This window comes from Hypanus sabinus, chromosome 2 (assembly GCF_030144855.1).
Source record: "Hypanus sabinus isolate sHypSab1 chromosome 2, sHypSab1.hap1, whole genome shotgun sequence".
NCBI lineage: Eukaryota > Metazoa > Chordata > Chondrichthyes > Myliobatiformes > Dasyatidae > Hypanus > Hypanus sabinus.
Window position 1 is genome coordinate 139,539,209 of NC_082707.1, and position 17,319 is coordinate 139,556,527.

The 17,319-nt window shown below is 39.6% G+C and overlaps 1 protein-coding gene across 2 annotated transcripts in view; it reads left to right on the forward strand.

Moving 5' to 3' along the window:
- dph6 (diphthamine biosynthesis 6) overlaps positions 1–17,319 on the forward strand; it is a 255,096-nt gene that overhangs the window by 76,787 nt on the left and 160,990 nt on the right. For both annotated transcript variants that reach the window (XM_059955869.1, XM_059955875.1), the window contains one exon: positions 2,251–2,369. In XM_059955869.1, coding sequence (XP_059811852.1) covers positions 2,251–2,369 — 119 coding nt within the window. The remainder of the gene's footprint in view (positions 1–2,250; positions 2,370–17,319) is intronic.

Sequence of the window (17,319 nt, forward strand, 5' to 3'; positions counted from 1 at the left end):
CTATATCTTTTAGACTTATGAATGTGCTTCATCACGCTGCAGCGTAAAATTTAGGAGATCTGCTTACATCTACGTATTGAAATGTGTCTTTCTCCATGGTTATTGAATGAGTAGTCTGGATTGCACTAGTGGCTCCAAAGAGAAATGCTGCTTGGCTGCTGGAATGGAGTCAGTGAATTTCCACACCTGTGCAACTGTGGAATACAACAGATGGCTAGATGCCTTGCCTCTTCTCTCCACAACCTTGGAAGCCTAGTGGCGCTGGAACAACTCATCATTTTGAGCTGAGGGGCTGAATTCACTTCATATCTGAACCCACAGCTTTACACCAGCTATAACTGGTGTACAAAGTGTAAACTGGTGTACCCCTTTTACTTGAATGGGGTAGCTGACCTTCATTATAAACCTGCTGTTAAAACCCTTTAATTTATTTACATATCTAACAGTGTATTAACTGGCATACAATAAATGTGTTCTTAAATACTTTAAAAATTCTTTTAACCATTTAAATGTATTTCAGATATTTTTGGCTACATGGCAAGGTCTTCAGGCAGCATGAGCTATTACAAGGCAGTCATAGCAGCCTGAGGTGATGCTCATTCAGCACCATCTGATACCCATAGGTCACTCCATCTCCCTAGACATCCATGGCAACCAGGCCTCCAGGACATGTGATCATGGTCTTCCCAGGGGAGGGGGATGTTGGGTGTGTCCGAGTCTATTCTGAACTTGCCTGGTACAAATTCCACAGCGTGGTTGACACATTTTTCAACATTAATCCACCTCAAGTGACAGAAGAGTTGTTTGAAGATTACAGCTGTTGCTGTTTGGCCTGCTGAGTCCCTCCAGCTTTCTCTGTGTAACACTGTTTTATGTTTGACTGTCAGATTTCCCCTTTGCCTTAAAAAGAATTTCTAGCCTGTATCATCTCATCATTTCAAGAAAGTTTGGGCCATATTCCCCTTGGTTCTACTCTGCCATTCATTACAATCTCATCTGATTTCACTTTGGCATTAACTATTCTTTGCTGCCTGATTCCCCCTTACCCTTGATTCCTCTACAAGATACCTTAAACTTAAATATATGTAGTGACTAAATACCCCCCTTGTTCTCCAGAACACCAGAGTGTTTGGGCCCATTCTTATCTCATCAGGAATCATTCCATGATACTTCACTGACTCAAGGCAAGTATACCCTTCCTTAAACAAGGAAGCTAAAATGCTCCAGGGTTGTGCTCACTATTGCCCCAGACAGCAGCCAACTTCCCTTTGTCTTGTATTCCATCCCCCTTGCAGTAAAGGTCAGCATTCCATTTTCCTTCTTAATTACGTGCACACTGAATTTCTGTATTTCATGTATGAGAACACCCAGACTTCTGTGAATGCCAACATTTTACAGATTCTCACAATTGCTCCTTTATCATACCTATTCATAAAGGCACATTTCAGTGCATTCCAAGAGTAACTACTACAACAGTCAATTAACAATGTCACAGGCTGATAGAATGCACTAATTTTCCTGCATTGGGCCTTTATTCACTGTAAACACTCAGACCACTACTCTTTGATCCAAGTAACTCATTGAAATCATGCATTTGGCTCGTTTCATTGAACAGAAAAGTTATCACCTGCCCTGCTGTAGAATAAGAATGGTGAACCATACAAATAATTTAGCAAGTTACCTTTTATTCCTGGCATGCTGATGCACTGACAATCAGAAGGTGCACAATTTTAATGCTTTTGTAAGTTTTGCAATTTAAGTCAATTATGGGGCGAGGGAGGAAGTAGCATGAATCATAATTAATTTGCTTTAATAGAGGGCTGCCACCCCCATCATTCTGTATTTCATGATTCGAAGTGTAACTGCTTTTTGTAGTTTAGCAGTTAGGTTCAAAGACAGGCTGACTTTCATCGAGCTGTTCTTCTGTTGTGCATAATAAGGAGAGGAAGACTGTCTTTAAACATTCTATAGCAAACTTTGATTTTTTTTGTATTGTGCAATCTTATCAAAAGAAAATGGTTAATACATTTTAATACTATGATAAATATAGGAGTTCATGTGTGTTTGTACAAAGCTTTTTTTGAGTCTATTGACTTACTAATACCGGTTGGATAATTTTAGATTATATTTACTCTGCTCCAATGAAACTATTTTTGAAGGTGGAAATTAGCAGGGTTAAAAGATGTGCCTTAAGTTATATCAGTACTTCGGAAATATATCCAGTTGGAAGACCTTTCCTTCTCTTCACAGGTGCAGGCGACTTAATCTCCAGCCTTTGGCTTACCTCTGGCGTCGAAACCAGGAAGATTTGCTGAGAGAAATGATATTGTCTAATGTTGAAGCCGTGATAATCAAAGTCGCAGCTTTTGGTAGGTATCCAGACCGCATGGGAGCAGTCTGTTAACACAACATAATCCCAGTCCTTTGTATAACCACAAACTGCAAATGAGCAGCTGTCAAATATCAGAGAAAAAGTTTAAATCATCAATCACTTTTTTTATAAAACTGTAAAGAGATCTGCCAGAGGCAAACACATTTGAGCACAAAACAATTTGGAGAGATAAGGAAAAGGCAGGATGTTGGAAAATGACTGCCAGAGGTATGTAATTACTTTTAAATGCCTTTAATCAAACCTGTCAATATCACAAGTTATTAGACAGTTTAAGAAGTAGAAAGAGAAGAATTTTATTAGTCTGCATTCCTTTAAAAATAGTAAACAGAAAGTACCTTGAAATCGATATGTCTGCTGCACAGATTAATGAGCCTTTAAAGGAAAATATGATGTTATATTTAATAAGCCACATTTCTCTCTTTTTATGTTGGTAGTTTGTATTTATTGAGAAGACTGTCTTTTTGCACATATATAGTAAATAGCTGGTAGGCTGTTTTATTTTCTAGTTTGATATCAGTCAGTATTTTAAAGATTTGGTTTAAGATGATGATTGATGCTATATACAAGACATTATTCACAAAACTAGTTGTGTGTACAAATCATAGTGCATTCCTAATTTCTGAATTCTAAATACTGGGTCTTTTCTCAAAATTTATAATAAAATATTTTACCAAGATACTGACAGACTTTATTTTTGCAGTGAGTATGAATTGTATGTGGATTGTTTGGAATTGTATAGACCATATTCATAGTTGAATTCATTCAGCACTTGTTTCTTTTACTGTGGTGATATACTGCATATGCAACTTTATGAAGAATTTATATCTCAATAATATTAAGTGATTTGTGATATTCATCTTGAATGCCATTTGAATACATTTATTACAGGTTATTTCACTCCAAACTAATAAGGCTGAATTATGAAGGGATTGCATAACTTCAATGATCACATATTAATTTATATCACGCAGGAGTATATTTTTTTGAAAAGGCAGTTCTACAGTTGTCCAGATGTATGCTTTATATCTCAAATGTGTTCTGTTTTAAAACTTATCACATGAAAATTGTTTTCATGAGCTTCTATTGTTTTAGTTCCATGACCAAATTGAATCGAGAAGCTTGTTTACCATGATATTGTCAAAAGCAATTAGAGATGGGCTTTACTAAGGTTGGACATCCATGATCATTCTTGTTCTTCAAGGTCCCTGATATCGGTATTACTCACACTGAGAAGCAAATTCTATCAAGATAATGCATTATGGGAATTCATATAGGGTTAGGTCATCAACATAATTGGCATAAAAGGAATGCTGATAAAAAAAGAATCTTGGAGTTCAAGTTTATACAGTAGTTCTGTGAAAGTGACAAACCAGGTAGATGGGTGGTGAAGGAGATATGTGGTGTGTTTGCTGTCAGAGGTCAGGATGTTTCGTTAAAAAACTTGGGGTATTGAGTGCAGTTCTGGTTTCGTATCTAGAGTAACATGTGGTTATCCTGGAGAAAGTGCAGAGGATGTTCACCAAAATGCTGTGTGGATTGAAGACTTCAGTTATGGTGAAAGTTCGAATAGCTTAGGTCTGCTTTCCCAGACGAAAGAAATCAGAGGGGTGACCTGATAGATGTATATAGGGAGAGGGTGGGTAGCCAGAATCTTTTTCATGTTGTGAGGTTACCAAAACAAGAAGGCATTGAATAAGGTTTAAAGTGAGAAGGAGTTTCAAAGAGGATTACAGGTGAAAGTATTTATTTACATTCTATGGTTAAAATCAGGACTTCGCTGGCAAAGAAGGTGATGGAAACAGATAGCATATGTGGGCTGAACAACTATAACTCATGCGACACAAACTACATTACTCCACTACAGAGATTATATTTTGAATCTAAAGTTTACAGGAATGCATAATCTAAGCAATGGTTTCACATTTTTTCAAGATGAGAAAATTAAAAGCAAACTGATGGGAACGCTCAGCAAGTCAGACTTTACCAATGGAAGGAGAAGCAAAATTAACGTTTCATGTTGAAGAACTTGCATCAAAACTGATAAATGGAGAAAGGAAGTTAGTTCCTCCCATTGGTCTCACGATGATTTAAGTATTTTAAAACTCTCTTTCACATTCTGACATTGGATCTTCAACCCAAATTGTTTGCTTTGCTTTCTTTTTCCACTAATGCCTCTTTAACTTGCTGAGTGTTCCCAATGTTTTTAGATTTCATTTTAGATCCAAGTTCAAAGTAAAATTTATTATCAGAATACATACATGTTGCCAAATACAACCCTGAGATTCTTTTTCCTGTGGGCATACTTAGCTAATCTATAGAACAGTAACTGTAAACAGGATCAAAGGGCAACAAACTGCAAATGGGAATATAAATAAATAGCAATAAATAAAGAGCATGAAATAACAAGGTAAAGAGACCTTAAATGAGACCATCAGTTGTGGGAATACCAGAAATAGAATGAGTGTAGTTATCCCCTTTTGTTTCAGAGCCTGATGATTGATGGATAGTAACTCTTCTTGAACCCAGTGGTGCAAGTCCTGAGGCACTTGTACTTTCTACGTGATGGCAGCACTGAGAAAAGAGCATGGCCTTGGTGGTGAGGATCTTTGTTGATGGATGCTGCTTTTCTACAGCAACGTTTCATGTAGATGTGCTTAATGGTTTGGAGGGTTTTACCTGTGATGTACTGGGCCAAATCCACTACCTTTTGTAGGACTTTCTGCTCAAAGGCAGTGATATTTTCATACCAGGTCGTAATGCAGCCAGTCAGCATACTTTCCACCACAAAGTTTGCCAAGGTTTTTGATGACATGCTGATCTCCCTGAGGAAGTAGATCCACTGTTGTGTTTTATTTGACAATATGTTTATATGATGGGTCCAGGACAGGTCCTCTGAGATAGTGACAGCTGGGAATTAGTGACCCTCTCCACCTCTGACCTTCTGATAATTACTGGCTCATGGACTACTAGTTTTCTTTTCCTGAAGTGTACACTCAACTTCTTGGTCTTATTGACATCGAGTGAGAGGATGTTCTGACACCATTCAGTCGAATTTTCAATCTTCCTCCTGTGTGCTGATTCACCACCACCTTTGACACTGCCCACAACAGTGGTGTTATAGGTGTAAGGTGAGTAGAGCAGGGGGCTGAGCACACATCTCTGTGGTGCTCCTGTGCTGAAAAAGATTGTGGAGGAGATGTTTTTGCCAATCCAATTGACTGGGGTATATAAGTGAGGAAATCCAATTGTACAAGGGGGTATTAAAGCCCAGGTTTTGGTGTTTACTGATTAGTTTTGAGGAGATGATGGTATTAAATGCTGAGCTGTAATCAATAAAGATCATCCTGATGTATGCATCTTTGCTGTCCAGATGTTCCAGGGTTGTGTGATGAGCCAATGAGATGGCATCCACCGTACATCTGTTGCTTCAGCAGACAAAGTGGATTGGATCCAAGTCGCCACTCGGACAGGAACAGATGTGCTTCAACACCAGCCTCTCAAAACACTTCACACTTCAGCACTGCAGATATAAGTACCAATGGGCAATAGTCATTGATGCAGGTTACCACACTCTTCTTGGGCAAAGGTATGATTGAAGCCTGCTTGAAGCAGGTGGGTACCACACACTGCCAAAGCGAAAGGTTGAAGATATCTGTGAACACAACAACCAGTTGGTTGTCACAGTTCTTCAGTACTCAGCCAGGTACTCCATTGGACCAGATGCTTTCCTTGGATTCACTCTCTTGAAGGCAGCCCACACATCATCTACAGATACTAAGAACAAAGGTTCATCAGGTGACATGGAGGTGCGTGATGATTCCTCCCTGTCTGGTGGTTAAAGTGAGCATAGAAGGCATTGTATGCATTTGGAAGTGAAGCTCTGCTGTCCCCTATGTTGTAAGATTTAATTTGTAGGAGGTTATGGCATTCACATCCTGCCACAGCTGTAGAACATCACTCGTTGAACCCAGTCTAGTCCGGAATCTCCACTTTGCCATGAGATGACTTTCTGGAGATCGTACCTGCACCTCTTGTAGCATTCTTGATCTCCATACTTGAATGCCACAGATCTGGCTCTCTGCAAATTCCGGATTTCATTGTTCATCCAGGGCTTCTGATTGGAGTAAACCCTGAATGGTTTCATGGGGACACACTAATCTGCAGCTGTTTTAATAAAGTCTGTTACAGCCCTGATGTTGTCATTCAGATGCTCAGATGGGTTCTTGAATACAGCCCAATCCACTGACTCAGGGCAATTCTGTAACTGTTCCTCTGCATCCTGCAACCACCACATAGTTGTCCTAACCCTGGAGCCTTGCTTTTTAGGCTTCGTCTGTATGCAGATAGTAGGAGTTCAGCAAAATGACCTGAGTTGCCAAAATAGAGTCTCAGAAAGGAACAATAGGCATTCCTTATCATAGTTTAGATGTGGTCTGGTGTATTGGGACCTCTGGTGCAGCAGGTTATGTGCTGGTGATAATTGGGCAAGTTTTTTTTTTCAAACAGGCATGGTTAAAGTCGCTGACTACAATTTGAAATGCGTCAGGATGGATTATTTCTTGCTTGCAGAAATCTTGCAGTTTTATGAGTGCTTGCTTGTAATTGGCCACTGGTGGTATGTAAACTACAGTCAGGATCTTGGAGGAGAACTCCCGAGGCAAATAGAATGGTCTACATTTAATCATTAGGCGTTGTAAGTCAGGAGAACAAGAAGTGGACCTAACCATAATGTCCGTGCACCAATGAGAATTGACTAAAATTCACACACGCCACCTTTTTCCTTGTGTGTTTGTGGTTCAGTCCATTCTGAAGATCGTAAAACCTTCTAGTCATTTGGCTAAATCCGGAGTATTCACATTTAACCAAGTTTCAGTGCAACGAACAGTTGAGATCTGCCTCTGATACAGTAGCCTTTCCCTGAGTATCAGTCGGATTTTTCAGTGACTGCACATATGCCAACAAGATGCTGAGTAAAGGAGCATCCCTCTGTTTTTCAGCCTGGTTTGAGTTCTGCTTCTCCTGGCACACTTTCAGCCATGGGGTTGACCCTTGGAATTCATGACTTCTGCTCTGCATTTAACTTTTGAACAAGATCTGAGATCATTGATGTAATTCCATAGTCCATTGTTAAGAAGAAATAAAAGATCCCAGCAACTGTAGTTTTATTCATTGCTATCAAATGAGAATGCAAGCTTAAGTCCAGAAATAGACTTCCACTTACACATTGATGCACATTGGAAAATACATCACTTCAGTTCGATAACTTCCCATTATCCAATAGAAACATAATTTTATCATACTAAGGATTACAGAAAGTTTTTGGAGAAAAATTGTAAGAAAGAAGTTAACCTAGTTTCTCAATTATTTGCAAATAAATGTGCATCATCCTATTTCAGGAGTCCTTTGTGTTGGCATTATTTTCATCATTCAATATTATTTTCTCTGGGATCTTTTATTTGTGTCCATCTCCATGTGAATTGATCTATCTAGCTTTGGCATTAATTTGGGTCTCTAAAATACAGAAATGAAGATCTGACTAAAAAGAACTTTGTATCTCAGTCTGAATCTTATCCACAGCAATTCACTCTCATCTGCTTTGCATCTATCTTCCAAAGTTTACTTCAGTAATGAAAAGAGTTGAGTTATAACTGTTCCACAGAATTCTCACACAAGTTAGAATCATGGGGAAATAAGGTTAACGGAACGATTATGGATCTGATGTTCATGTTATGTCCATAAATGACATTCAAACAATTGATGAAATCTCTGATTGAGTACTTGTGTCATACATCAATTTCTCTTTATGTTAACTGAATTCATAATTGCTTTGAAAATCTGTAGCTATAAAATACAGTGGACTCCAGTTAATTAGGACATGTTGGGACAAGTACATTTTGGCTAAATTAAGCAGCTGTCCCAATGAGCTGAAGTTTCATAGAAATAGTTAAAAAGGTATAAAAAAAAGACAAACTTGAGTAACAAATTATGTATTTAAATCAAATGTAAAACAAATTAGAACACTACCAGTACTACTACAGCACTATAAAACTGTGTATTAGTTCTTTGTACTTATCAACAGAGGAATTATCTGTGTCGCGTTCTTTAACTGTAAATTTTCAAAATCAGCATGACACCTAGTATCTGGACTACCGTCTCGGCATTTGCAGCCAAGAAATCTTAGTTGTAACCTTCAGGATGATTGTTTATACCTTGAAGTTCTTTGTAGTTCCCAACTTGTTGAAGTTGTGAAATTGTTTCATTTTCACTCCCGGATGTTTCTGGGATCAGCAGGCCTGAATGCTTGAAACCACGGTGAGCAAAACTGCACTGAATTATTTCTTGTCAACTATCAGTGACAGAAATCACTGCAGTTTGAAGACAAACACACACAACTTTTTCTGTAAAACTGTTTGCTCGAAGCATGGTGTAATGTCACGTAAGTACAAGTGACTAATACAAGTTAGAAACTGTTTGACAATAGTTTCCTGCCCAATTAAGCAGCATAGTGCCCCAAATAAACAAAATAAATCCTCCTTTACAGTCCTGAATAAGGATCTGCAATGTCAACTGTATTCATTTCCATCGATGCTGCCTGACCTGCTGAGTTCCTCCGGCATTGTGTGTGTGTTTCAAAGGGAGTCCTGATTATTTTCACGATTAGTTTTTGTTCTTTAAGAGTTGTCCAAAATAAGCAACTGCTCCGATTAACTGATGGCTCAATTAACTGGGAACCGCTGTACATTTATACAGTTAGCATTGTAAACTCCCTGACATGATGACATTAACACGGAACAGCTTTTGCAGTTATCTTAGTGCAAAGTTTCATTCTGAAGTTTTTAAATCAAAAATGTGACTATAAAGACGCAGGAATAACATTGGCCATGAGCTGAATCATTGCTTCAGTTAGACAAACCTGTTGTCTGTTGTCTGTGACTAGCTGATATTGTAAAATACCAGACTGAACTGGTGACAAAGGCTGCTTTGTTGAATAGTCACAGTGACCCCAAATAGTTCTGGATTGTAATTAAATAGAAAATTACTACTTTTTTGGCTTAAGGCAAAGAGTTAGATATTATCTGATTTTGTTTCTCACCTGTCTGGATTTCCAGTAATTAAGCAAAAGACAACGCGAACCATGTTCTGCGATCATTACACAATACCAAAAGAGGTTCAGGATATGAGGTTTTTGTTTCGTACATCAGCTTGAATAAGCTATAAACCATTGTCTTAGGGCAGGATGCTAAACACATCAATGCTGAATTATTGTGAAAATATATTAGAATAAAAATTTAAATTTTTAAGTGCAATTTTTAGCGTATTTTTATTAAAATTTTTAGTATAAAAACGTTAGCAGATTAATTCATAGAAGTAATTTGAGAATAATATTTTGCTGATTGCTCTGGTGAATCATCACCAAACCATCTGTCAACAAGAGTTCCCTAAGTAAGAGTTCTGAGTTTAAAGGATTAGGTTAAGGGTGAAAGCCAATTTAGTCCCTGAGTTTTGATGAGTTGAGAATTTCATCCTCATACTCATTAACAAACCTTCAAAACTGAACTTGTTCATGTTAGCTGCTGTTTGGATGATAACTGCTCTATTTGTAATGAACTTTTGATTTGAGTGGATGTAGAATTGGGTGCTTGGTGAACATTGCAGGTGGGCACCAGTGAAAGTGTTTTGTTTGACACACATAAAATGGCAATTTCCTCCAGCATTTTGTGTCTGTTTCAGATTTCCAGCATTTGCGGAATTTCCTGTGGAGAGGTTTTGTCCCTTGACCATTAACCAGCTCTTTGCCAGAAACTTTAGCTGCTCATATTTGGAACTTGTGCTTTTGAGTCAGGGATAATTTAGGTTGGGGGAGGGGGTGTTGAAGAATAAGTCTGGGGAGTTAGTGGTGTATTGAGAGAAATGAAGGAGGGATGGAAATCAAGCCCATTTTTGTACTCTGAGAGGATCTTGGAAATTTAATACTGGATCTGGAATCGTTGAGTTTCTGAAGTGGCACTGCAGAAAGAAATAGTGAAAATGGATCCAATGCAGCGTTGTGGATTGTGAACAGTTTAAGGTAAGGGCTTAACAAATAGGGGATACAGTGTAGCATCACATTGGAAGGATTAAGGGCACTGGTGGTTCCAAGCCCGGTTGTGATGTAGTCGGTCAATATACTCTCCACTGCACATCAAGAGATTTGCCAGAGTTTTAGATGACATGTCGAATCTTTGCAAACTTCTAAGAACGTAGAGGCACTGCCGTGCTTTTTTTATAACTTATGTGCTGGACCCAACATACTCAACCACTGTTATACCAACTGGAATCACTGACAGGGCTTGAATGCTGTCACCTCCTATGAAGTGAAACCAAGCGACATTGGTGACAGCAAAGTTTCGCACCCAGATGAGCTCATGAAGACACCTTCACAAACTCCCACAGTCCCTAAGAACCTGCAGTTTCAGTCTCTAATGCTGACTTGAGAGCATCTTTCAGGAGGGTGGACCCAAGGAAACATCCAGCCCAGATGTGGTGTCTGGCAATGTACTAAAGACCACTGGCTGGAGTGTTCACTGATATTTTTGACCTCTCACTTCAGCAGTCTGAGGCACCCACCTGCTTCAAGTAGGCTTTAATTTTACCAGTGGCTAAGAAGAACGTGGTAACCTGCCTCAATGATTATCGTCCAGTCGCACTTGCGTGCTCTGCAATGAAGTGCTTCGAGAGTTTGGTGTTGAAACATCATCACTTCCCTGAGGAGTGACTTGGGTCTGCTCCAATTTGGCTACTGTCATACACACAGTCACCAGTAGATGCCATTTCATTGGCTCTTCATTCAATCATGGAACATCTGGACTGTAAAGATACATTCATCAGGATGGTCTTCATTAACTGTGGATCGGCATTCAAAACTATTATCCCCTCAAAACTAATCAATAAGCTCCAAGACCTGGGCTTCAATGCTTCCTTCTGTAAGAGGATCCTTGATTTCCTCACTGACCAGTCAGTTTGGTTTGACAACTACATCTCCACAAATCACTAACATCAGGGTGCACCACAAGGCTGTGCTTAGCCCCCACTCTGCTCTCTTTACACTTATGACTGTGCGGCAAGCACAGCTTGAATGCCATATTCAAGTTTCCTGACAACACCGCTGTCATTGGCCAAATCAAAGGTGGTGGTGAATCAGGATATAGGAGGGAGACTGAAAATCTGGCTGAGTGGTGTGACAACAACAATATCAGCAAGACCAAATAGCTGATTATTAACGACAGGAGGAGAAAACCGGATGTCCACAAGCCAGTCCTCAGTGGGGGGGGGGGCGGGATATTATCGGTGGAGAGGATCAGCAACTTTAAATTCCTTTCAGAGGATCTACTCTACTGTAGTGCAGGATTCCCTAGAGGTTAACTTGCAGATTGAGTCAGTGTTAAGGAAGGCAAATACGATGTGAGCAATCATTTCACAAGGACTATTCGCGTGTGGCTGAGAGACTGGTGCAGGGGGCAGGGCTTCAGATTCCTGGATCATTGGGGCCTCTTCTGGGGGAGGTATGACCTGTACAAAAAGGACAGGTTAAAACTGAACCCAAAGGGGTCCAATATTCTAGCAGGCACATTTAATAGAGCTGTTAGGGAGGGTTTAAACTAATTTGGTAAGGGGATGGGAACCGGAGTGATAGGATTGAGGAAGGGGAAAACAGAAATAAATCAAAGATAGCGTGCAACAGAGATTATGGAAAGAACAAGCAAGAGATGAGGCTTAACCAGTGGCATGAGTTACAGGGCAGTAGAGGTGTGGTGCAGTTAAAATAGAAAGCAACAAATACTGGACTATAAGTGTTATATTTGACTGCACAAGGCATAAGGAATAAAATGGACAATCTTGAAATTCAGCTACAGATTGGCAAATTTGACATTGTGGCCATCTCCAAAACTAGGCTAAAGGATGGCTGCCATTGGGAGCTGAGCATCCAAGGATATATGGTGTATTAGAAAGACAGGTTAGTAAGCAGAAGGGGTGGTGTGGCTCTGTATGCAAGAAATAATATTAAATCATTAGAAAGAGATGACATAGGATTGGAAGGTGTAGAGTCTCTATGGGTTGAATTAAGAAATGACAAGGGTAAAAGAACCCTAATGGCAGTTGTATACAGGCCTACAAAGAACAGTTGGGATGTGGATTGCAAATTACAGCAGGAGATAGAAAAGGCATGTCAGAAAGACAATGTTATGATAACATGAAAGTGGATTGGGAAAACCAGATCAGTACTGGACCTCAAGAGAGAGAATTTGTAGAATGTCTAAGGGATGGCTTTTTAGAGCAGGTTGTTGTTGAGCCCACTAGGGGATCGGCTGTGCTGAATTGGGTGCTGTGCAATGATCTGGAGGTGTTAAAAGAGCTTAAGGTTAAGGAACTCTTCAGGAACAGTGATCACAATATGATCAAGTTCACATTAAAATTAGAGAGGGAAAAAATATAATCCAATCTGTTGGTATTTCAGTGGAATAAAGGAAATTGCCATGGCATGAGAGGGGAACTAGTTGAAGTTGACTAGAAAGGGACATGTGCAGGAAGGACAGCAGAGCAGCAATGGCTGGAGTTTCTGCGGAAAAAGAGGGAAGTCCAAGACAGATATATTCCAAATATGAAGAAATTTTCAAAGGGAAGAAGGACACTACCATGGCTAACAAGTGAAGTCAGAGCCAAAATAAAAGCAAAAGAGAGGAAGCCAGAGATAGTGGGAAGATAGAGGATTGGAAAGCTTTTAAAAACTTGCAGAAGGAAAATAAGAAGGTCATTCAGAAGGAAAAGATGAATTATGAAATGAAGCTGACAACTAATAACGGGTAAAAGAGAGTCGAGGGTACATATTGGACCAGTACAAAATGATGCTGATGATATTGTAATGAGAGATGCCGAGATGGCGGAGGAATTAAATGCGTATTTTGCATCAGTCTTCGTAGTGGAAGACGTGTGCAGTATACCGGACATTCAAGAGTGTCAGGGAAGTGAAATTTGTGCAGTGAAAATTACAACTGAGAAGGTGCTCAGGAAGCTTAATGATCTGAGGGTGGATAAATCTCCTGGACCTGATGGAATGCACCCTTGGGTTCTGAAGGAAGTAGCTGGAGAGATTGCAGAGGCATTGACAATGATCTTTCAAGAATCGATAGATTCTGGCATTGTACCGGATGACTGGAAAATTGCAAATGTTACTCTGCTACTTAAGAAGGGTGGGAGGCAGCAGAAAGGAAACTATAGTCCTGTTAGCCTGACATCAGTGGTTGGGAAGTTGTTGGAATTGATTGTTAGGGATGAGATAACGGAGTACCTGGAGGCACATAACAAGATAGGCCAAAGCCAGCATGGTTTCTTAAACAGACAAACTGCCTGACAAACCTACTGCAGTTCTTTGAGGAAATTACAAGCAAGGTAGACAAAAGAGATGCAGTAGACCTGGAGGACTTGGATTTTCAGAAGGCCTTTGAAAAGGTGCCGCACATGAGGCTGCTTAGCAAGATAAGAGCCCGTGGATTTACACGGAAGTTACTAGCATGGGTGGAGCATTAGCTGGTCAGCAGAAAACAGAGAGTGGGAGTAAAGGGATCCTATTCTAGCTGGCTGCCAGTTACCAGTGGAGTTCCTCAGGGGTCGGTGTTGGGACCGCTGCTTTTTACAATGTATGTCAATGATTTGGACTATGGTATTAATGGATTTGTGGCAGGTAGTGTTGAGGAAACAGAGAGCCTGCAGAGAGACTTAGATAGCTTAGGAGAATGGGCAAAGAAGTGGCAAATGAAATACAACGTTAGAAACTGTATGGTCATGCACTTTTATGGAAGAAATAAATGGGAAGACTATTATTTAGATGGGGAGAGAATTCAAAGTATAGAGATGCAAAGGAACTTGGGAGTCCTTGTGCAAGAGACCCTAAAGGTTAACCTCCAGGTTAAGTTGGTTGTGAAGAAGGCAAATGCAATGTTGGCATTCATTTCTAGAGGTATAGAATATAAGAGCAGGGATGTGATGTTGAAGCCCTATAAGGCACTTGTGAGACCACACGGAGCTTTGTGTGCAGTTTTGGGCTTCTTATTTTAGAAAGGATATACTGACATTGGAGAGGGTTCAGAGAAGATTCACGAGAATGATTCCAGGAATGAAAAGGTTACCATATGAGGAATATCTGGCAGCTCTTGGGCTGCATTCCTTGAAGTTCGGGAGAATGAGGGTGATCTCATAGAAACATTCCAAATGTGAAAAAGCCTGAATAGATTAGATATGGCAAAGTTATTTCCCATGATAGGGGATTCTAGGTCAAGATGGCACAACTTCAGTATTGAAAGATGTCCATTTAGAACTGAGATGTGGTGAAATTACTTTAGTCAGAGGCTGGTAAATCTGTGGAATTTGTTGCCATGAGTGGCTGTGGAGGCCAAGTCATTGGGTGCATTTAAGGCAGACATGGATAAGTTCTTGATTAGCTAGGACATCAAAGGGTATGGGGTGAAGGCAGGAGAGTGGCGATGACTGGAACAATTGGATCAGCCCTTGATTGAATGGTGGAGAATGCTCAATGAATGAATGGCCTACTTCAGCTCCTATATCTTATGGTCTAGAATATAAACACAACAATGTAATGCTGAGGATTTAATAAAGTATTAGTCAGATTACATTTGGATTATTGTGAGCATATTATGTCCCAAATCTGAGGAAGGATGTGCTGGCATTGGAAAAAGTCTAGAGGAGGTTTATGAGAATGAACCCAGAAATGAAAGGTCTGATGTATGAGGAGTTGTGGGGAAAAGATAGCAAAACAGGTTGTGTGGGATCATAAATCAGCTATGTTGGAGTGATGGATCAGACTCGATGGCCCGAATGCCTAGTTCTGCTCCAATGTCTTATGGAGATTCCCCAGTGGAAATGTTGCTCCTCTTCAAAGTGACTGTCACATCCTTTAATATTTTCTTTGCTTGGTAATTTATTCCCACAGCAAAGCTTGGAATATATTATCCATCTCATGAATCTCATATAGGGCATTACAGTGACATAGCCCTATGTCATAGATGACTGAGTGCAACTTGAACCTTAATACTCAGGATGTTGGCCTGGGTAAGGGATGTGATATTGGTTCATTTTTCTCCTAGTGAAGTTAGAGGATTTTGTAAAGATAGGGTTTGCGATATTTATCCACTACCTCAAGTCACTTGCTAGAGATAATCTGCATCAGAAGCACAGATTTATTGCAAATAAAAGGGTTTAATAATTTGGTTAGAGCTTCTGGAATAATGGTTAAAATTTCAAATTTCAAAATAACATCTAGCATACTATATCCACCATTACATAATTGAACAAGTCGCAAAATTTGGAGAATCCAATGACAAGTGCCGTGGTAATTCTGTTCACAGTCATTTAATTTTCTTTAACACAGGAGCAAAAAAAATAACTTGCAGAGTAATGATTCAAAAAAAAAGAAACAGATCTGTGCTTTGTTTGGTATTCAAATCTGGCAAAAAATCCATTTCTAAAATATCCTTTGCAATCATTGTAAAGTTAAATATTGGCAGCTACATATTTCATTCAAGAAACTAGAAATATTTGACCTTGAAATGGCTCCACTATATTTGAATGATGGTAGTCTGTAAGCAGAGAAGAGCACCAAAAGATGGTCTATCAGGAGTATCCCTCTTGTTTGTAATCTCCATTGAAGCTAATAAAATTAAATTGAAATCGTGCTATAGGTGTTATCTAAATTGGATGCACTGTTGAGGAAGAGCAAATAGTGTTGCTGCAGAACTGAATAACTATCCTTGAGATGTTTCTAATTTGCCAAATAGGTGGGCTGTTCTACTGATCTCTGTTTTGTAATCTTTGTCTGAATACTCAGAAATTGAATTGAAGCAAAATAAAGGTCATTGCTTTCCAACTCTCTGAGATGCAGTTACCATTTTGTCATTCTGGAAATTAAGTATTCTAGGAACAGTCTTCACAATTCAATTAGCTATCAATTTGGATTACATCTTTAACAACACAATATTTTTACTCAATAAATTTAATGTCTTTTGCTAGCATCTCTATGGAGATCTAGACCATAAGACAATAGGAGCATTATTAGGCCATTCGGCCAATCTTGTCTGCTGTGCCATTCTGTCATGGCTGATTTATTAACCCCCTCAAACTCATTCTCCTGCCTTCTCCCTGTAACATTTCACACCTTTACTATCAAGAACCTATTCTCAACCTTAAATATACCTAAAGACCAAAAAACAAATAATCCAAACAACACACACAAAATGCTGAAGAAACTCAGCAGGCCAGGCAGTCCTGATGAAGAGTGTTTGCTCTTTTCCATATATGCTGCCTGGCTCACTGAGTTCCTTCAGCATTTTGTGTGTGTTGTTTAAATATACCCAGTGACTTAGCCTCCATATTGCAATGAATTCCACAGATTCACCACCCTCTGGCTAAAGGAATTCCTCATCTTTGTCCTAAAGGAATATCCTCTACTGAGGATGTGCCCTCTGGTCCTAGACTCATCCCCTCCATGCTCACTCTATCTAGATTTTTTGACATTCAATAGGTTCAGTGAGATTCCCTCCACCCCCATGGATTCCAGCGAGTACAAGCTCAGAGCCATCAAGTGCTCCTCATACATTAAACCTTTCATTCTTGGGATCGCTTTTGTGAACCTCCACTGGACTCTTTCCAATGCCAGCACATCCTTTCTTAGATAAGGAGCCCAAAGCTGCTCAAAATACTCCCAAGTGTGGTCTGACCAACGGCTTATAAAGCTACATCTAATGGGAAGTCCTCCTCTGGATCTACGTATCTCTGATAGTTCTGTCTCTAAATCTAACTTCCCACTTTGCCACTGGGCTCCTCAATGAGCAGAGAGGAAAATACACATTGCACAAGTGCCCGGTAAATATAGTCTT